General features: G+C 50.9%; 1 protein-coding gene across 1 annotated transcript; it reads right to left on the minus strand.

The window, feature by feature from the left end:
- Nucleotides 1-1,247: 1,247 nt before the first annotated feature.
- ONECUT1 (one cut homeobox 1) lies at nt 1,248-21,309 on the minus strand. The gene is made up of 2 exons (XM_027732108.2): nt 20,055-21,309; nt 1,248-6,197 (listed from the first exon to the last, which is right to left on the minus strand). Exons 1-2 carry the CDS (start codon nt 21,133-21,135, stop codon nt 5,905-5,907), a joined length of 1,374 nt encoding a protein of 457 aa, XP_027587909.1. The 5' UTR covers nt 21,136-21,309; the 3' UTR covers nt 1,248-5,904.
- Between the last annotated feature and the right edge of the window lie 508 nt (nt 21,310-21,817).

Here is a 21,817-nt window from a genome sequence, read left to right on the forward strand (position 1 = left end):
CGCGGGTGGCCCCAACCCCGGAGAGCTCTCCAAACCCGCGCCATCCCATCGCCCGCCGCAAAGGCCTTCCCGTGAGCAAGGATTCCAGAGTCAAGTCAGCTTTTCTCCCAAGGCCTGCGCCCGCCGCTTGCTTGCGCTACCCGTGCGAATGGCGAAGGAAAACAAAAACTCAGCAAAATCTCTCACAAATGCCAGTGCTTTTTAAACATTAAACGACTTTTAAATTCTTTGGATGTGTGGGTCTCACCCACAAAGCAACCTTTCTAGAAAAAAGACAAATAAATTAAAGAAAAAACACGCTAATAATGTCCTTCTGCTTCCTAAGTGACAAAAGTACTACCTTGAAACACTCATTTTGGCATGTACAAGTTGGGGGGAAGGGAGGCCTGGAGGGGGTAACCTGGCAGTGTTTGTAACACAGGTGGAAGTGCATGCCAAGACAAGGCTGAAGATACACCCTGCAGTCAAGAGAAGCACTCTCCTTCAGTTCATCTCAGCATCAAGAATGAAAAGATTGTAACATAAAGCTTTGGCCATTTTTGAATCTACTATATACAATTTTTTTTTAAACTACATAGTCATAAATTAAAGCAGTGATTAAATAAGTGTATACAAAAGGTAATTAAATTAAAAGTCACAGCACATTATAGAGAAAAAATAGGAACCATTTATCACAGCAGAGAATATTTTTTTTTTACCCTGTGAAAAGAACATCAACTAGCAAACACAAAGTATCCTAGTTGAAACAAAAGTAATCAAAGCCATGTTTCCCTTTCTTGCATTCATTGCAAACAGCGATCTTTACCCACTTTGAAACATTCCCAGGAATAAGATCTTCCTTGAGTATAACAGAGAAGTTCTGCCAAAAAAAAAAGGAAAAAAGAAGAAACCCAAACCAAACAATATAAAAGGAATATACAAACAAAACAACCCCTACAAAATAAATAAGAATTATAAAGCTTTTTTTTAAGTAACCTTAACAATTATCAAACTAGTAAGTTCTGCCTTATCACATAGACTCTCTATACAACATAACCCTAAAGATTTATTACTATGAGGTATTTGGAGGAATTGGTAAAAGCGATGCACGGCCTGTCTGGGCTGAGGGACTCAAGCTGCTTTGGGGAAGGAAGAGGGAACCTTTGGTTTGTCAGCAAGAAAGTGGAAAAAAACATTTTCCTTTGGTATCAAAGAAAGTTTCATTGCATGGTTGCACGGCAAAAAGCACCACGGTGAAGAATTATTCCTTTTTTTCATTAGTGGCCTTTCTAACAGGCTGAGGTATTCAAAGAGTATAAGGTGAGAGATAAAGAGGTCAACAGCGGTTTAACACTTTGGTTCAAGCAAGGCACTCGTCCTATGAGTTTACAAAGTTTGCAACATGTTTGCCTAGAGCTTTATTATTATTATTATTATTATCCTTATCATCGTCAGTAGTAGCAGTTGTAGCAAGAGAAGTATTCGTAAGGTTATTAGCATTACCACTAAGAATGAAGACAAGGTTACACACTGAGTGAAGGTGAAGAAGGGGGATGAGGGGAATGGAGGTAAGAAGGAGGATGAGTTCCCTTTCCAGACCAAGGCCGTGCATGAAAAATCTTTGGTATTCTTTGGTATCATCATGTGATTAAAATCACCAATGGAAATCGAGTGAGGTAGCGTCTTTGGTTCACACTATAAATAGTAGATCTTTACACACTTTTTTTTCTTTTTTTTTTCTTTTTTTTTTTTAACACGTGGAAGTAGCTATTCCTTACCTTTTGCTTCTTTGTCTTTAGCAAATAGTTACCAAATGTATTGTAAAGCTAACCACACCACAATAATAAACCAGGAGGCTAAGCAAAGTCTCAAAATTAGCCCCTGGGCCTTTGAATGCACCCAAACGCAGTGAGATAGAAAAGGGTAAGTGCTTTCTCTTTGTTTGCTAAATGCATAGTTTTCATCCCTATGTACAAAGGAGGAGGAAGAGGAGGAAGATAGGAGGAAGAGTAGTAGAAAGAAGGACTGTTTTTTGGGGTAAAAATGTCTTGTTTACAACTCAGGTGAGGAGAGGTGTCCTAAGACTCTTTGGTATAAGCTCAGCAGTGTTTCCGAGCCCTCTGGGCAGCAGTAGCCCCTGGGGCAGCACCCACCACCACCACGTCCTTATCCTGAAATCTCAGGAGAAGAGTGGTGCCCATGGGCAGCCCTGGGGCTGGTCTCATGCCAGGGCACCCCTGGCCACTCAGATGCTTGGGAATTTGCTCCTGGCACTGGTTGTGCAGGAGCAACTTCTCAAGCGAAAGCCCCGTTGCTGGCTGGCTCGCTCTGGTTGGGTTTGCTTTACCTGAGTAAGGAGAGGAGGCTGCGGCCCTGGGAAGCCATGCAGGGCTAACAGAGTGGTGTGAGTCGGTCTGAATGGGGATTTTTTTTGTTTGGTTTTTTTTTTGTTGTTGTTGTTTTGTTTTTTTTATTTTCCTGGAAATCTAATAATGCCATTTACAATGGGAATGGATGCGGACAGTTCACCTCTTGGCCAGCCTCCCCTTGTGGGTCACTGCGGTCAGTTTGGGATGCAGCCTGTGAGCTGAATGCATGTTCCTAATGCCCTCTTGCCCGTGGGGTCACCTTTGACTGAAGCCTCATCTCCTGATGCTCCCAAACTGTTTCAGGTTCTGCTCCCTCTCCTAACCCTTCCTGGCAGAGTTTTAGATGCTTTTTGTTGCATTTGAAACTAATTTCCATTTAGTCAGGAATGAAATGAACCAAAAGACTGACACTAATAGGACAGAGGCAGGTTCCTTGTGTAATGTTAAACGCAGCATTAGAAGAAGCTCCCCTTCAAGAGTGCCCTGTTGAGTAATGGCACCAGTCAGAGCCAGGGAGCACCAGGTAACCTGTCCATGCTTCAGTCGGTGCAGCTGGGCAGTCTGCTCAGAGGTAACACAGCTTTACAGGTAGAATGAGCAGTTCCATAGTTATTTGCTTCACGTTTTGAAAGCAATCAAAGAAAAGTGTGTTCTTTGCCTATTCAGAGTATGAGGCGCATATTGCTTATGGGAAGAGTGGTTTGTTCCTAATGGCTTATAGAAAACCAAAAGGTTTATATATACTTAAACAGACATGTAAAAAACCCAAAACACTTAAAAGCTATAACTTGTGCATCAGTTTTAGTGTGTGTGGACGTGTGTGTGCACATGTATACATACATACACCTCATAAAAATGTGTGTGCATGTACATATACACAGTCCTACTTAGGGGCTTGCATGTGTGTGTATCAGAGATCCTGAAATTGCATATTGGGTGCAAATTTAATGCTGGTATGAAAGTTCTCTTTGGTTTCAGCAAGTAGTCTATAAAGACAATACAATGAAAATACTAAAAAATGCGGCAATGTACTTTGAATTTCCCTGCATTTTTAAATTCTCAAGTTTTAAATAAATAAGGCTTTCTTTTCTAAACTATAGGTACGTTACAAAGCAGCGTTTGCTGGAAAAAACTAAACCATTAGTTATCACTGTCCTTTATCAACCTTACACTAGTGAGACTGCATTCATAAGGTATTTTATATGTGAGCTTACTAAGGATGCCATGTCAATGTCTCCGTGGGGATGGAACACTTCAAAAGAAAGCTTGCTAAAATTTAAGGTAAGCTAGAGACTCAAAAAACTCCCAAATCAGATTCCGTTTTCCTAGACAATTGCTTTGTGAGTCTTAAAGTGGGTTTAACATACTGAAATATGGAGAAATATTGAATGCCAAAAATCTTGTTTTTATTTTACTTTATTTTAATAAAGAGATATTTCATCTGTTTTCTAAACACTTAGTGGAAATTACCTGTACACCCTGAACCTTGACTAGACCCTGTCCTCTTGGGAAGTAACTGGTGCTACAAAGTTGTTCAGCTTTGGTGTCACTGGTATTTTGAGTGGGCTTCATCCCCATACCAGTATCTGGTACAGTTGATAGTGTTTGGATTCTAGTTTACCTTGAATTTTCCTTTTTCTTTTTTTTTTTAATTAAAAAAAAAAAAAGGTTGTAATTAAGATTACCTATTTCTAGTCCTTGCATTGGGCCTATGACTGCATATTTGGTTACTTTGGAATTTAATATACCTAGCATAATTACTACAGTAATTTGAAACACCGGTTAGAAATCTAACAGGCACATGTATGGTTTTTAAAATCTATTTTCCCCTTACACTAAAATTTAATATGCAGATGTTGCACTCTTTTCTTTTTAATTTTATCAGAGTAGGAACGGGATGATTTTTCTCCTATGGGTCTGTTAGCAACAGAGCATATAAAGCTTTTCAGCTACAAACTTTAAACTATTTCATGCATTATCCTGACTAATAGATGAGCAAGAAAGAATGCATGGGACAGAAGCTCAGCCTGCTACACACAGATACGAAGCCACAAAACATCAGGCTGTGTCTCAATGTCATGGGAATTTTGCTCTTGAATTCAGAGGGATCACAATTTCTCTTTCCAAAAGCACTACTAGAGCTCCTCTTGGAGCTCTTCCCACCAGCATTACCTGATGTTGTACCACTGTTTTCAATAGGAAAAGACCACAAGCCTTCAAAGCTATTACTATTCCTTTGCCTGGTAAAGCCAATAGGTAAAAAAAGGCTCACTAATGTCAATGAGTATTGATCAGACACTGAGCCCTGTGGTTTTGCATCTCTCAATTCGTTTCATTTTTGCATACTGAGTGCCTCAGGTCTCCTGTTCGCAGGCTAGATGGCAGAGCGGAGCCACATTGAAATACAGCGCACGGTTCGCGCCGGGCTTCCAGCACTGCCAGCCTGGGAGAGCGCCTGGGGATGCAGCACGGCGGCTCCCACAGCCTCACACACGGCTGGAACACGTGGCTCCTTTTTTTTCGCTCCCGTTGAAGTCAGTGACCAAAAGGCCCACTGAGTTCAACGGCAGCAGCATCCCATCCTCAGTACCTGTGCTCTGCCGGGGGCTGCGATCTCCTCGGGTGACATTCTTTCTTGCCAATCATGGAAAGAAACGATAATGTGGTTTTACTAATTGCAAATAACAGTCTTGATTACAAGTTTTATGTGTTATACAGTTAGATTAGTTTATACCTATAACTCTACATAGTATTTTGTGTAAAAATAGCTTTGGAATATTAAAATCATTGCAATAAAATACCTGCAATATAATTATTAAATGTGTTCTTTGGTAGCTAGTCGATTTTTTTTTTATGGATGGAATAGTTTTCCTTTTTTAAATCTGAACATTCCTTAACAAACAAAGAGAATGCACTGGTTTAGGTACCATTCAAAATTTCTTTGCCTAGTTTGAACTTGTTCCCGGGCGTTGCACCGGTTTAAGTTCAAACTGTGAAACAGCAAAAATCACACTACCGTTCAAAGGAATTCAGACGACTCCACGCTCTGTCAGCTGTGCCATGGCACAACCCTCTCTGAAGACCAGCCCTGACTAAGTCCCTAACCACCGGTGTGTACGCAGAACAGATACACTATACACCTTCATGGCAATTGCTGTGGAAATGAAGAGCTGTATCCAAAGAGATGTCTGTTCAATGACAGGAAATCACTATGCTCCAAACCACTAAACAGCCAAGTACGGTGAAGATGATAATGGGCAAAGGTGTAAGACCAGTGGTCTGTTTCTCTTCTCTTTGCATTCTGTTTTGTTCCCTCCGTTTCGCTTTCTTCTTCCTCTCTGTTTTTTCGCAAGTCGTCATCCTACTAAAGTGTGTGTCTTAGAACAAAGTCATAATGCAGGTGAAATAAGTCTTTGGTTTCTTTGGACTTATAAATATTTTTTTTTCAAATAGTTCTAAGTATAAACCTGCTATTTTGAGGTCCTGGTCTGTATTTATTTATTTATTTATTTATTTTTAAAGCTTTTCCACCGAGGTTTAGTTCGTGGTTATTCCTTCATGCTTTGGTACAAGTGCTTGATGAAGAAGATGAGTTGCCTGAATTGGAGCTGCCCTCGTCTTGCCACTTATCCAGACTCCTCCTCCGTGCATTCATGAAAAAGTTGCTGACGGTGCTCAGCTCCAACCCGAGCTGCTGGGAAATGGTGATTTGTAACTCTTTGGATGGACGCTTATTTTCCTTGAATATTGCATGTAGAGTTCGACGCTGGACATCAGTGAAGACCAACCGAGGCTTTTTGGGTGTATTCCCTCTATCCTTCCCGTGCTCTTGTTCTTTCCTCTTGCACGCTGCAAGAAAGGGGAGGACAGTTAGAGAGGGCTGGCAGAGGAGCACACGGGCACACAGCACAGGACAAACTAGGGAAAAAGGATCATTCATGTCAGCTTCCAACTTTGAAGAGGATGTGTGACACTGATTTTTCTAACTCATTATAAACTATAAAAAGTATGAGGAATAAAAGTTAGAAAATACCTTTGTTGTTGTCTGCTAAAACTCAGCAAATTCTATTACTGAGAGCTTACACTTTGATAGCACCCACTAGTGCTGGGAATTTAACTATTTAATATCTCTATGAGGAAGAGGGGAAATACACTGAACTCTAAAGTAAACATTGCCCATATTTTTTACCTTCATTAGTTGCTTTCAATCCATTTCTGTAGCTTTTTGCTGACTAAGGAATAAAGAACTGTGAGAAACCAGGGTACTACAGGCAGATGTATTCTGAACAAAATAAACATGTTTTGACATGAAAAACAATGGTATAGTAAATTTTCTTTATAGAATTGCACCTTATTTCATCTATCATCCCTCCTTTCCATTTCAGAATGTTATTTTGCTCTACATTATTGAAGGCTGCTTGCAATTTGAAATCTGCCTCACAGATCACCTGCTAGGCAGGATCTGACGGGATGTGAGGAAGACTCCCAGATCCCCCTGTCAGCCTTTTACTGTCTGCCAGCTCATCTTGTTAGCATTTTGCTAGATAAAGGCTTCCTTGGGAGGACAGACTCCTCTGTCTCACTTTCAGAAGTGTCTGAAGTTGTCTGTTTCCCCTTTTTTTTCTCTAACAATGTCCTTTAATAACAATTGAGAGATGTATTTCTGAAGGTGATATGAATGTTCTGTCTCTGAGCCTGTCTAGTCCTGGTTTCTGTGGAGACCAGCGCTGATCATATGAAAAACTTTGTGCAGTATCTCCACCTATTCCATGGTTATTGGAATGAAAACAGCAAATTACTTTACAAAGGTTCTTCCTATAAATCCTATTGTTACCAAGCGCCAGCCTGCAGTCGGTAACAAAATTGCTCGAGGGAGGTGTAAAAATACCTTTTGTACTTGAGAAATAGGAACTGCACAGATCAGGATCCAGGAGCTGCAAAGGCTCCTTCTGCTGGCCCAGGGAGGCCAAGGGACCAAGATACTGGTGGCTCAGCCCCCTCTGAGGAGAAGCTTTTGAAGAGCTCCCTAACAATATATATTCCAGCTACATGTTCTTTCATAAGTAATGACACATCAATCAAATAGTCTGGGATTCCAAACTCATATCTACAAGGGTTATTTTTATCTGAAAACCTTTGAAGAACGCTTTGAAGTTACATCCTGACCTGTAAAACCGGGGAGCTTCTGAGCTGAAAAACAGGTTTCCTCATGCACACAAGCCCCTGCTGAAGTCAAACTGCTGAATTCACGGTGGGGATTGGAGCCTACTGAAATAATCTGCATCCCCACTGGAAGTTAACATCGAAAAATCAAGAGTTAAAAATATTTTTTCAAGAATAGTCTGTTATTTACTGACAAATATTAAGAATGAGGAGCAAAGAAGATACTAATAGCATCTCAATCTTTTTTACACCTCTAACCGTTCGACAATCAGAAATTCCCAGGAAAGCAGCTGCAGGAGCTTGGCTCTGTAACAGCCTCAGCCTCCAGCTTTTACTGCCCCTTCTAACAAGCCTAGTGCTTGATTTCTGCTCACACTGGTTTACACCTTCCTTTTTCCAAGACTAAACAAATTTCATCTTCCACCTAGATACAGATCATAATTTGTCACAAAATCCTAACGGCACAAATAGCATGATCCGAGTCAGCGCTGTGCAGTCCTTCAGACTGAATCATCACATCCCAAATGACAGTCACAGCAGTAGGTACAAAGCTAGCTCAATTAGCCATGCGAGCCTCTGGGGCTTCAATCACAAACTAGTACATGAGTTCTCTGAAATAGTACAGAATAACAAAAAAACAACCATCTGTTGTGAAACCAGTTTGCATTATCTTCCTGAACTTGCACGCATTTCCTGAAATATGTTATTCCTGAACAACTATTTCCTTAGAAAATGTCCCAAGAATTACAATATACCTTGTTTCTCAACTTCAGTTGTATCAGAGACCTCATGATTACTGCTAGAGACATCACAAAAGTAAGAAAAAAGTGCTCGTTGCTGAGGAGAAGAAAATAAAACCTATCCAGTCTATGATACAAATAAACCCATTTCAGTATTTTGTGAATAAAACTTCATTTTTCTCAAGCCCATCAGAAAGCGAGCATTGAGGTTCCTGTGGTGCTCCCCATAAAAGCTGGGAGCCATCTCTTCATTCTGCAGACCAAACTGAGCTTTATTTTTTTAACACACTATCATGTTGGACTGTTGGTTTCCTCAGGCTTGGTTCACAGCTGGTGGGAACAACTGGTGATACACTCTGGCTTAGCCTATGAAATAAGTCACTTCTTGTCCTCACATCCAAGTTGGAGCAACTCTGCTTCGGATTCAGGACTAATGATGCATTGGTTCAGAGAGAGAGAGATTGGCTCAGTTGCAATGTGGGACTGTACCTGAGACACAGAGACCCACATGGAATGGGTTCAGTCCTTGCTGGACGTGACACACCCACCCCAGTGGGTGAAGTTGGGGCTGCCAAGCAGAGACCCCCAGCTTAGCCCTGATCCTTCCATCCCCTTGGTGCCTGCTGAGCCACATGCTGGACCTGTCCCTGCCCAGCACTGCTTGCAGAGCTCTCTTCTACCTTGGGGAGACTGGGAACAGCTTTGGTATCTGGATCACTTTTAGGCAATGCAAAACTTGTTTCTTTTTCAGCTCTACTCCCATTAACATTTGCCAGAGGCAGATTGAGGGCAAAAATTTTCCAATATGCTCGGTTGTTCCAAGAACCCTTTCAGAGACAGCACTGCCAGGCCTCGGGTTGTGAGCAGCAGGGGTGGATATCACCTCTCATCTTCTGCCTTGTCCAGACTCAGGAATATTAATAGCACTTAAAAATAAATAATGGCGATAATGAAAAACCGTAATAGGGTTTCCTTGCAATCGTTTTCCCTGCACTGGAGCCAATCAATTTTAATAATAAATTGTAGCTTCCAGCTTGCCAGAGAACAAATGTACACCATGGGATAAAATCTGCTCCAACGTGAGAGCGTATCCAGAGCAGGCACAGAGACCAGCCAGCTCACACTGCGAGGGTGGACAGCAGCCTGAGCCAGGTCACACTCAGGCACAGCAGCTATGCCTGCTCTGTTCAGGTCCTCCCCTCATGCCAGTGAGGGTGTCTGCTGAGGGCAGGCTCCAGAGACATCAACTGAAACGCTTTTTTGGAAAAGCACCAGACCCTGTCTTCACAACAGTTCATCGCACACTTCATCTCGGTTTTACTTTATGTAGGAGAAGATAATAACAGTAATTTGCACTGATGTCCTTCTCTTCCCCTTGCCCTTGAGCACCGTTAACAGACACCCTCCCACAGCACAGACACTGAATTTGGGTGCTTTGTGGGGTGCTGTGCTCCCCAGAGGGGTGCACCTCTCCCACAGCAATGCCTGCTCACAGGCTGCCCTCGCTCCCTGCTGCAGACAGCCCTGCTTTGTCTCCGGGCTGCCCTGCCTGAGCGATGCTCCATGTGATGCCTTCTGAAAAAGCCTTTTAAGAAAATCTCGTTAGGAAAAAAGCAAAGCAGAGGATAAAGAAAGAGTCGCCCTGACTCTGGCAACACACGTGCAGATACGACATTGTAATATTATCAGTGCCAGAAGGAACCTTATAAATCCACTCCTGAACTCTGGCCTGTTCCAGTCACTTCCATCTTCCTCTGCCCTGAGCAACAGATATTTTTGACACTTGCAATTCTCCTGACACAGTCCATCAATCTATTTTTGTCTCCCTTTGTTCCTTCTAAGTCACCCGAGGGATTTGGTCAAGTAAACTTGCCAAACCTTGTAAGATCTGTACATCTCACTGAGGCCCAGCTGCCTGTGTCTGGTACAGATTTGTGGTCTCACCTCTGCAGCTCCAGTCTATTGATGGTCTTCTGCAGCACCTGGCTGTGTGCAGCACAGTGGGATCAGTCCTGCTCTGCCAAGAGGTGTGAGCAGGATTGTGCCCCCTATGAAAATGCACTAATTGCATCTTTAGGTCGAGACAGTGAAGAGGATATTTTGCCCACCTGTGATGTGAACTACACTGTTCAGTCAGTCTAAAAGTCAAGATTACAGTAAGCTCAGGTGTTAACCCTGACACTTGATCTAGTCTTTCATCCCTAGAGGGTGTATTTCTTTTTAAAATCTGAGGCAAAAACCCTGATTACCATAAATCAATTTTCAGGAGCAGTTGGTGTGTGCACGTGTGCCTAGCTGTTTCTGGCAAACACAAATTTTCCTTCCTATAAACCAGAAGCAAAGAATGGAACTGGTAATGCTCTCAATAAAACTGGTATCTGCTGGTTTGGTTTGGGCATGCAATAAAGTATCACCACAAATTCTGCTGGCTGCTTTTCTTGAAAAGTGGCACTGGAGCAGGGGGAACAACAAAAGAAAATTCTACTTGGGCAAACCCTGCCCCAAGCCCTGTGGCTAGTTTTGATGGCAGAGGGCAACTCTCCCTGTGAGAGGCATTGCTCAACTGGTGGTCCACTGTGGTGCAATCATTGAATGTGCAGACACTGAGGAAGAAGATGGATTTGGGTGGTTTCAGACCTGGCACTGGTAGAGCTGTGCCCTTACAAGCACACCAACAGGCACTCCGAGGGTCACAGTGCTCACCAGCTGCCTGCAGCGGTTCCCACAGCTCCAGGACAAGTGCATACAATGGCCATGGCCAGGATTTTGCCTGTACAAGGTGGCTGGAAGAGGAACAGGGATGCAGCACAACAGGAGGGGAGTGTGCCTGCCTGAGTGCACCACAGCATGGCATCACAGCTGCTTTTGGAAGGTGAGGGTACAGCCCCACTGGTGCCTTGGTAATGAGTCTTCTCACCCTGCGGAGGAGGAAGCCAGTTCACACAGTGGGTCTCTGCTTTCAGGGAGTCCTTTTCCCCTCTGTTTGCACACAGAGCGGGTCCAAGAGCAAGATCTGGACACCTGCACAACGTCTCCAGCCATGCTGAATTCAGAGCCTGTTGACATGGAGAGGAGATGTGTGCTGGCCGCCAACAAGGGATACAGGACCTTTCACCCTGAGGTGATGGGCCACATTTCCAGCTCTGGCCTAGGTCACTGCTGACCACAAGCCATTATTACTTGATGGTCATCAAGTACCCTGCATGAGATGATGCAGTGGTCTTGGTTCAGCTCCCTGTGAGCAAGTTCACACCATGCTAATTCCCATCACATTTCACACTGTTTGACACCAATTAGTGCTGTGGCTGGGAGGCTGAGCTGGACACTATGGGCAGAAGGAGTCTGTAGGAACCTGGTTTGTAGCTGAAATGTTCATTTTGGGGAAAAAAGAGAACTGAGGATCTCTCATGACTGTAGTCTCAGCTCTGTCTTGCCTGAGGATGCACTTTCTGGTTGCTTCACATCAGAAGGTAAACTCAACACTGAGCTCTGGGGTCTTCACCACCACCCTCACTTGACTGGTTTAGCTTTGAGGACTATCTCACCCTCAGTCTTCATGAGCATTATACTTGCTTCAGACAGGTAGGAATAAAAAAACAACTGCTTTACCCTTTTCTCAAAGACCCCAGTGCAAGGCTCCTAGAAAACAATGGGGAGCTTTGTAACAAAGCCAACAGCTTTGTTACTGTGGGTTTAGAGCAGTCATCCTTCCTGTGAGTGGAAAAACCCCAAGAAATGGTGCAGTCTAGCTCAAAGAATTGCCAACAAAAGCTCTGCATTTCTATATGTGCCATGGGAGAAACAGAGGCATATTTTAGACTGACTTGAGAGAATTCTCAGGAGTTTTGTGATGATCATCTGTTCCCCCTCCTCTCACAAAGCCTAGTTATTTAGTTATCCCAACTTCGTGCGTACAGGACTGTCTTAAAGACATAAAAAGCCCTTCCAGACGTCTCTCCATATATGTATTTTCTGTATCTTCTGTATCAGGTTATATTTTCTAATATGTCATGTAAAGGCTGAGATGTGTCACAGTTCAGACTGCAGGTGTTTCCATATACTCAGAGATCTTTTGATTTGTGCCTCATTTCTCTGCCATCAAATCCAGGGAATACTCTTTTGTTGTTTCATAACATAAAGAGAGATGAACACATGTTCCTATATGGGAAGCTCACAGAATGACATCAGCCTGCCAACACACAGATCCCAGCTGAGCCAGAATGGCAAACACCTCACTCCTGTGCACTGTATTAAAATGAGTGACCTTAATTTGCTGCCCCTGGAATAATGAAGTGAATCTGACTGAGGAGCGCTGACTCAGCACTGGGGGATAGGGGGGTTTACACAAACTTGGTGTTGATGGATCTGTAACCACTTCAGCGATTTGACATCACCGTTATAGAATATGTTGCTAAGTGGATCAATCACGGGAAAGCACCCGATTTTCCTGCGGTATCATTTGAAGTAAATGTTAAATTTCTTTAGCTGGGTCTTTAGTTAACCATATTACTGTGACAAATATTTCTTTGTCTAGCATAAGTAATTAGAATTTAATCACTTAAACTGCATCTTAATTACCTCAAATGAATTGAAAGGACATTTAATAGCAAAGATTAAATTGCCTTAATGAACGATTTTTGCGACTACATCAATATTTTAATCGCGTCAGCCGGGTCCGGCTTCCCCCCCGCAACGCCGCAGCGGCACAGGCAGCCCCCGGCCGCTGGATGGCCCCCGCTCCCCGCTCCCCGCCGCCCGCGGGAGGGGGCGCGCACCGCGCTGTGCGCTCTGCACCGCATCAAACCGCTCCGCTCCGCACTACATCGCATCCCACCGCACCGCTCCGTGCCCTCCGCACCGCTCAGCACCTCTCCGTCCCATGCGCTCCGCACCTCACCGCTCCGCATTGCACCGCACCGCTCCGCACCTCACCGCTCCACTCCGCGCCGTGGGCTGCGCACTGCACCGCATCGTACCGCGCCATGGGCTCCGCACCTCATCTCACCGCACCGTGGGCTCCGGATCGCATCGAACCGCACCGCATCGTATCGCATCGCACTGTGCGCTCCGCACCGCGCTATAGGCTCCGCACCATGGGCTCCCGCACCGCTCCGCACCGCGCCGTGAGGTCTGCATCGCACCGCACCGTGCACTCCGCACCGCACCGTGCACTCCGCACCGCGCCGTGCGCTCTGCAGCCGCGCTGCCTCTCCGTACCGCACCACTCCACGCCGCCCCGCCGGGGAGCGCCAGCCGCTCCGCAGCGCTCTGCTCCGCACACCCCAAGCTGGAACACGCTGCCCGCCCCGCCCCGCCCCGTCCGCCCTGCACCTGCCCGCTCCGCTCCTCAGCCCGCTCCGTGCTCTTCACACCGCGCCGCGCCGGCAGGGAGCGGCTGCCCCGCCCCGCCCCGCCCCGCCCCTCCCCCGGGCAGCGCCAGCAGCCCCGCCCCGCCCCGCCCATCTCCCGCCCGCGCGGGTTCGCGGGACAGACCCGGGCGCGGACGCCGAATTCAGCCGTGGGACTGAATTCGCCCGTGCGTGGCTCGGCGTCAAGCCGGGTTATTCTGTCCCTCCCCGCGGTCCCAGCCCGGGGCTCTGCTGCAGCCGCCGAAAATGGAGTTTCTGAGCAGCTGCAAATCTGTTGCAAAACCTTCACTGGAACACTGAGGGTTGAACATACTGAAAAACCTGGGCAGCTTCCCTAGTTCCGTTCCCAAGGACCCGACTGCCGGCTCCCGCTTCCCCAGTTTTTAAGTTCTCGGTTAATTCCAATATATTCAAAATAACGAAATATGTCTCACATGAACAATAAATGTGTCAGTGATGACATAAAGGAGTTCCTCCATTTTAGGGGGCATCGGAGCAGCCGTATGGCAGCCTGTGCCGGGGAGAGGATGGAAAGGGGCTGGGGGAAACCCGCCCGTATTAACTTCACCACCTGTGGGTCCCGTCTTACCTACGAGTTTGTAATGCATGCCACAACGTGTGCATTCTTCTGTATCCCAAAAATATCCAAAATCTGAGCGCGGGCTCACTTCAGTGGCTTCTGCACCCAAGCACTAAGGAAGAGCGCCCCGTGCCATCTGATTTAATACTTTTCACTATCTGAAGCAGCAGCATTTCTAGCTCCACCAGTCAGCACCCACACACGCCAGAGCCCTGCTCCACATCCTGCAGCAGCTCGCGGTGCTGCCGCGGACACCGGCGGAACAGCATCCATCCATCGCGCCTTAATTGCCGTTTAGGCTGTACAGAAAATGTCACCACTGAGACTTCCTATTGCCCTAAAATGGGAAAAAATGAAAACTACTGTTGAGCTAATAAATTGTTCCTATAAATTAAGCTTTCGGCATCATAAAACTGACTCCTTCTTAAGCAAAACGGCTGAAGTCAGCTGCGTTTCCAAAGACAGTCTGCAAGCATCGGTCACTTCTCAGTCCGTGTATGATTAATCCAGATAGATTTACGTTTGAAACGTGAATCAACATTTATCGATTTGACCATGACACACTGCCATGCTGGGTCCCTCTCAGTCCTCAGGAAAAACTCCCTTCGATGCCTGCAGTCTTCAGGCGAAAGTCACCAGCAAATCAGCAACAGCTCCTGCGCTTCAGCCACCTTAGGACTCCCTTGAAACCACCTTGTCCCTTGTGTGGAGCTTATTCGAACCCTTCGGCTACACAGACAGGTGAAGGCTGTCTGAGGCAAAGCAGAACCTGTCGTTTAGTGCCGGTACAGGCAAACCCAAGCACAGACTCATACCTGGCCTGCGCGTTTCCAGACGATTTTGTCTCAATCCGACCATCGAGCTCCTTTCCGGCCCTGTAAAACGCAGACCGCACACGCCAGCACCCAGCTGCAGCACCGGCAGCGCCCGTGGTCCCCACTGGTGGCACCTGCGGCGGGCACAGTCCTTGCGCCACGCACCTCTCCTCTCCTCCTAGGGCATCCCGACCACTCTGTCTTGCAAATTACCATGCTGGGGGGAGCTCGCTTCTCCTCTGGCCACGCACCAGTTCGAAGGGACCCATCCCCAAACAGGTCCCCTCGAGCCGCCCCCGCCGCCGCAGCGGGGCCGCTCAGCCCGGCGCATCCCGCGGCACTAATTGCCGGCTGCCGCTGCGTACAATCGATGCGATGCTGCTCCCCATCGGGGCCGGCAGCCGCGGGGCAGTTGACCAAGCACCTGCGCCCGGGCTGCGGGCGGCCCCGTCCATGAACCGGGAGCGGGGGCTGGCCTGGCCCCGGCCCGCGCGAGGCTCGCCCGGGAGCGGGGCCGCCGGGGCGGAGGCGGGGCCGGTCCGTGACGGAGATCGCTGTCCGCGGTGCTGAAGTCAGGCCGGGCTGCGCTCCCGGGAATCAGCGGACGGAGTCAGCAGCGGGCCCTCCACCCGCAGGGCTCCCCGGACCCACCGCCTCCCGGCCCGGGGAGCCACCGCCGCCGCCCGGTGCAGGAGGGGTGCCCGGTCTGGCGGGGCCGCTCCCGCCCACCGGCGGTCAGTAGATGGCGCAGAGGCCCCGGGAACAGAGGGGCAACGAGCGAGGGCTGCGGGGGACGCGGTGGCCCCGGCCGGTCGGGGCGGGCATCGCGCCCACAGCCCGGCTGTGAGACCCCCGGGGCGGCCCCGGCGGTGCCCACGGGCGGGAGCGGCCCTGCCTTGAGCCTGTTTCATCCAGCGAAGGTGGGAGCGGGACACGGCCCCCCGGTGCCGCCCCACCACGCGGCGGGTAATTAAAACAAACAAACAAAACGAACGAACGCACGAACGAACAAACAAGCAGGAGCCGAGCTGCGCTGCGGGGGCGGGGGCTGCGCGGGGACGGGCTCGGGGCGGGCCCGGCCCAGTGTGGAGGAACGCGGCTCGCCCGGCCCCGCTCCTCCTCCTCCCGCTGGGCAAACATTAACGAAGGGCAAACGCGGCTGTAAATCAATCCTGCCGAAGGACACGGCCGGCAAACAAGTGCGTCCCAGGCTCCCCCGAATGCGCACCGGGCGCTGCGGCGGCTGGCACGACCGCGCCGGGGGCATCACGGGGACTGTTCTCCTGCCCTCCGATCCCACCGGGACGGGGCACCTTGCCTCGGCCCAAGCACCGCGCCGCTGTCATCGCTCAAGATGCGCGGGGCCAGGCTCGGGCCGTCCCCGCGGTGTCCGGGCGGTCCGCAGGGCCGGGAGGGGCAGGGTCTGTCCCCCGGGCCCCGGCCGCGCTCGGAGTGTCGCCGGTGAAGGCCCCGGTCGATGCCCTCCACCTCCCTGATGCAAATGCGTTTATGCAAAGTCCCCGCCGGGTAAATATTAAACAGCCCCTAATGAGGCCACAGGGGCCGGGGCGGCCCCGACCTTCCCGGAGAGCGCGGGGGCGGCGGCGGGCGAGAGGTGCAAACGGCGTCATTAGATTTCATATTTAATGTGGAAAACGCTCTGATTACTCCATCGATTTCTCTACAGTTAATTTGGCGAGAATTTCTCGCCGGCTTCCCAAGGCTTCAGCTTAGCCGAGATTCACATCGGGAGGGAGAAAGGATAAGAGGAGAGGAGGAAAGGAGGTGCAGCTACGAAAAATACCAGTCAGGTCGCAGGCAAAGATCTAGCAGCTTTGGAGGGACTGCCTGAGCGCCGGTCCCCACGGCCCCTTCCCCGCTAACGCCAGCCCGGGGACCCACCACGGAGGGGCTCTTCGGGACGAGCTCGCTCAGAGGGCTCATCTCAGCAAAGCAGCCACCCCTTACAGCAGATCCAAAGGAGCCCTGGGGTCTCCTATACCACTCTCGTCCGTTCCTGAAACGTGTCTCTGCCCCGTTTCTCTCTGGCTGCTGCCCTCCCTCCCGACCTGCGGGCAGCCCGTGCGGGACTGGTGGACAGACGCGGTTCTAACAATAAACGGCTCGAAGCAGATTATTTTTCCTGAACAAGACGAGTCGGGTTTTTTTCCTTCTTTATCCCTTCTTGTTTCCTCTCTCATACACACACACACGAAAATAACCTCAAATAAATTCACCCTTAAATCCCAGCAGGCTGAACAAGTGATGTACTTTTTCTTTTAATTATATTTATTTTTTTTGGCGCCCCTTCACAGCCCTTCCAAATGTCAGTGAAGGCGGGGGGAGGTAGGGAAGACTAACAGAGAAACGGTCAAATAGATAAATATTCAGTGATAGAGAGGAGAGAGAGAGTGGGACAGACAAAGGAAAAGAGAACAGAGAAGAGAAGGGAGATGGGAGGAATAAGATGGAGGCTGGAAGAGGTCAGCTTTGCAATTAGCAGTTCTGCTTACATTTCAAGAGACAGCCCAGGAAGTGTCAAGACCTCAATCCTGCTTCCATGTAACTACCAATTTTTCCTCTATTTGTCGGAGCTTCTGTAATCTGGGAGGTAGGAATCCCCCAGGGATGGCTGGAAGGGGCAAATACTCAAGATAAAGTGCTAGGCGAGACCGCGAGGCCTAAAATAAGCAGGCTCCATCCCCCTCACTGCCTGTCGGTTGTTGTCTGCAGGAAATCAGAAAGGGAAGAAATGAAGGCGGCTCTGGGTATTTATCTACCTGATAATTCTCTAAACGCCCTGGAGTGAGTTATAATTTGGACAGTGAAATTTAATTTGCACCGGCCGCAGTAATTTATGTTATTTTGAATTGATGTTCATACATCAATATCAATCGGGGCAGATTTTTTTTTTTTTTTTTACCACTTAGTAAGATCATCGCACATTTAAAACCTGCACGAAAAATAAAATCGATACATTATACATTTACATACAGCGGGTCTCCGGCAGCGCGGGGGTGCGCGGGGGCGCGCAGGCTGCGCGGGGAGGGGCGGGGCGGGGGGCTTCCGGGCCGCCCCCATTGGCTGGGACGCAGCGTTATGCAAATGCCCACGTGCTGCCTGCGCCCGGGTGGGCAGCGCCGGGCGAGGCCGCGGAGCCCCCGGTACGCGGGGACAGCCCTGCGGGGCCCGGCTGCGAGCGTCTTTTCCCTCCCCCCCCGGGCTGCGAGCCCCGTTTCGCCCCGGGGAAGACGTTTCTGCAAGGTGCCAGCTTTCGAGTTTCATCGGAAAGGGAAGGCGGAATAATGAGGCTTTGTCTCTCTAACGGGATTACCGGGATCCGTTTATGCTGAGGTGGTTGGAGGAAGGGGCGGTTTGGGGGCAGAAGCGAACAATGGGACCCTCCGGACCCGGCAGCTGGGCAGAGCACGGCCACCTCCCTCCTGCCCGGCCCTGCAGCAGCTGGGGCTGGCAATGCTTCCCGGCTGACAGCGCCAGGGAAGGGATGCCAGCAGGCTCCGAAGCGAGGGGTTGTTTCCAGTATCGATCTATGCAAATGAGATTCAGGTCGACCGTATTGTCGTAAAAATACGCTCCAAATCGAAGAAAGTTCGCCTTAGCAATCGTTACAGGGATATTGGAAACACAAACTCCATCCTCCTCTCCAGGGTAGCACCAGCAAGACGAGGGTTTTCTCCTGGTGGGGTGGCTGCTGAGGAAGGGAAGGCGGAAAGGGCATTTTCTGAGAACTCAGACCTTTGAAACTGAGTCGCAGGAGTGGAAGCCAAAGAGAGCAACGTCCTCCCACTGGCGAGCACCGAGGAGGATGGTCCTGCCCCGGGCCTTTCCTAGCTCTGCTTTAGGTTTCAGGAACGGGTAGGTTAGCTGAAAATAGGCACGGAGCACGCTGGTGGCCCAGCTGCGTCCTCGCACGCTCGGGAAACGGTTCCAAATTCCCACCGTCGTGGTAGTCGAAAGCACAAGACCGGTTGTGCTTTTGAAAGGAGAAAGATTTGGCCCTTCCCTTATTTTTGTCTGTGAAACGGATCAGTGACCCCGGCTCCAACTCGGATTGACTGTCTCGCGTTCTCCAGGGACAAATTAATGGAGACCTATCACTTAATTAACAAACCCTCACTCACGGTATATTAAACGCGGGCTCTGCACCGGGAGCGCAGACGGGTGGGTTTGGGGCAGCGGGGCACAGGTACGGACCGGGACGGTCATGTCCGAGCAGACAATACGGGACCCGCTCGGAATTACACCGGACAGCAAGTGCCGAGAGCGGGGTGAAGCACTGGAGCAGCGAAGCCGAGTCACGGACGGCTCGTTTCACGCAGAGACATCCACGCGAAACTCAAACTCCGCGGCCTAATGATAATTACAACCAGTAAAAAAAAAAATAATTAAAAAATCTAACGATTTTAGCCAACAGCGTTTCTCAGCCACCGCTCACCCGCCGGGCTCGGCTCATTCGTGCGAAACCCCTGTCCCGGCTCACCTAACCCGAACGGGCCGCTGGCCCCGAGCCCCACCAGCCGCTGCGACCGGAGCCCGCCGCCCCCGACACAAAGCAGACACACCGAACGACTCCTCTCGGCGGGGCATTACCGGGTCTTCCCGCACCCCGCCCGTGGGCCCCGCACCCCGTCCCTGGGCTCAGCCGCCAATTCAAGCATTTCCGCCTCACCCTCCGCGCTCCGGCAGCGCTCCCGCCGGTGCGGCTTTCGGCGGTGCCCCGTTACCGGCGGCGGGCGAGCCTGGCGGGTGCGCCCCGGCCGGGGAATGGGCAGAGCCGGGACGCCGCAGTGCGCAGCCCGAGCCCCAGCTCGGCTTTGTCTGGCAGGCGGGAGCGCGGCGTGCAGGAACCGGACAGTGCCGGTGCGCGGAGCCGGGAGAGGGAGCGGGGAGAGGACAGAAACGGAGCGGCGGAATGGGGGGTCGGGGCTGCTCTTCAGAGGCAGGCAGGGACTGGGACGGCCTGCCCAGGCCCGGAGCCCCGCCGCCGCCGTGCCCCGACCACCCCGCAGTGGGCTCACCTGCAAGCCGCAGAGCAGACATCCGCTGAAACTCCGGCTCCTGGAGCCACTTCCACATCCTGCGGAAGGTCTCCCGGCCGGATTTGAGCTTGCTCCAGGGCTTGGGGTTCCTCAGCAGGTCTGAGAGCGTCCCTTGAGAGCGGCACAGCACCCTCTGGGCGAAGATAGCCTGGGGGATGCTGTACCGTTTGAGCTCGGTGGTGATCCTCTGAGCTACTTCTTTGGTATTGATTTCTTCCATTTGCCCTGAATTACTTCCACTGTTGACCTGCGAACCAGTTACAGAAGGGTTTTGCTCCCTGGCAGAGCCCAGGATCTGCCCGTGGCTCTGGGCATTCAAGTGGGCATGGGGATGGTGTGGGATCCCGTTGATAGGCACCATGCCAGCGGAGGTGGGGGTGAGGTGTTGGTCGCCATGCCTGGCTAACATGGCAGGGTGGTGGGCTTCAAATCCATTTGGGGTGAGCATTTTCTCGGCGGGCATGGTGGCACTGGGGTGAGCGTAGTGGGGCAGCCCTTGCTGGGAGTTGTGGATGCTCCCCAGGCCCGATCCAGACAACGGAGAGAGGCTCTGCCCCATGCCGGTAACATCCTTGTGGTAGGGGGTGTAGAGATTGTTCATAGACGCCAGACCCCTCTCGTCCCGCATGAGCGTGAAGCTGCCGCTCACGTTGCCCGGTATCCGCTGGTGGGGATGGTGGTGGTGGTGATGGTGGTGGTGGTGGTGAGGAAACTTGTCCGAGACCGTCGAGATGGGAGGTAGAGGCTGCAGAGGGGTTAACGTGGTGTAGGTGCTGCTCATGCTCATGCCGGGGGGTGTCTCGCAGGCCATGGTCATGGTGGGGTGCAGGGGGCCCGTCAGCGCGTGCTCGGGCGGCCGGTGGTGGTGGTGGTAGTCGCCGCCGTCGAGGATGGACGCCATGCCCATGGAGCGCGGGTGGGCCGGCAGGTGGCTGCCGCGGTGGGCCACCGCGCTCCGGTGGTGCGGGCTGCCGCTCATCAGGTCGGCGGCGGCGGGCACCGGCTCATGGCTCACCCCGTGCAGATCGCCAATGTTCTCCATCGCCAGCTGCGCGTTCATCGTCGGCCGTGCGGGCGGCGGGACCGCACATCTATCTGGTGGGCGGCGGGGCGTCCCGGAGCTCTTGGCGGCGGCCGGTTGCTCCCGCGGGCAGGCGGGCAGGCGCTGCGGGCTGGTGGCGGTGCTGCTGCTGCTGCTGCTGCTGTTGCCGGGCTGGCTGGCTGGCTGGCTTTCCCTTTCCCTTTTTTTAATTTTTTTTTTATTATTATTATTTCGTGGCAATGTATTTATTTGGTTTTTTTGTTTTTTGGTTGGTTTTTCCCCCCCCTCCCCCGCTTCTGGCTGGCGCCGCCGGGCCGGTCCTAGGGCCGCCGCTCCCTCAGGCCGGGCCCCGCAGCCGCGGCCGCGGCGGGTGTGTGTCCGCGTCCCTCGCCATCCCCAGCCATGGCTCTCTGTGCGCGCCGCGCTCCCGCTCCGCTCCTGCTGCTGCAGCGCCGCCGCCGCCCGCACCGCGCCTGCGCACCGCCCGGCACCGCCCCCGTGACGTCAGCGCCCCTTTTAAGCGCGCGGGCCGCGCGCGGCGGCGCCCAGAGCTGGGGGTGTCGCTGCCCCGCGAGGGCCGGACGGGCCCCGCAGCCCCCGCAGCCTCCACAGCCTCCACAGCCCCCGCCCCGGGCACAAAGGGGCCGCCCCGCCTCCCGCCGGGCTCGCGGGGAGCAGGGACACCCGCCCCGCCCCTTCG

This window comes from Pipra filicauda, unplaced genomic scaffold (genome assembly GCF_003945595.2).
Source record: "Pipra filicauda isolate LSUMZ 115617 unplaced genomic scaffold, ASM394559v2 scaffold7_size6619720_pilon, whole genome shotgun sequence".
Taxonomy (NCBI): domain Eukaryota; kingdom Metazoa; phylum Chordata; class Aves; order Passeriformes; family Pipridae; genus Pipra; species Pipra filicauda.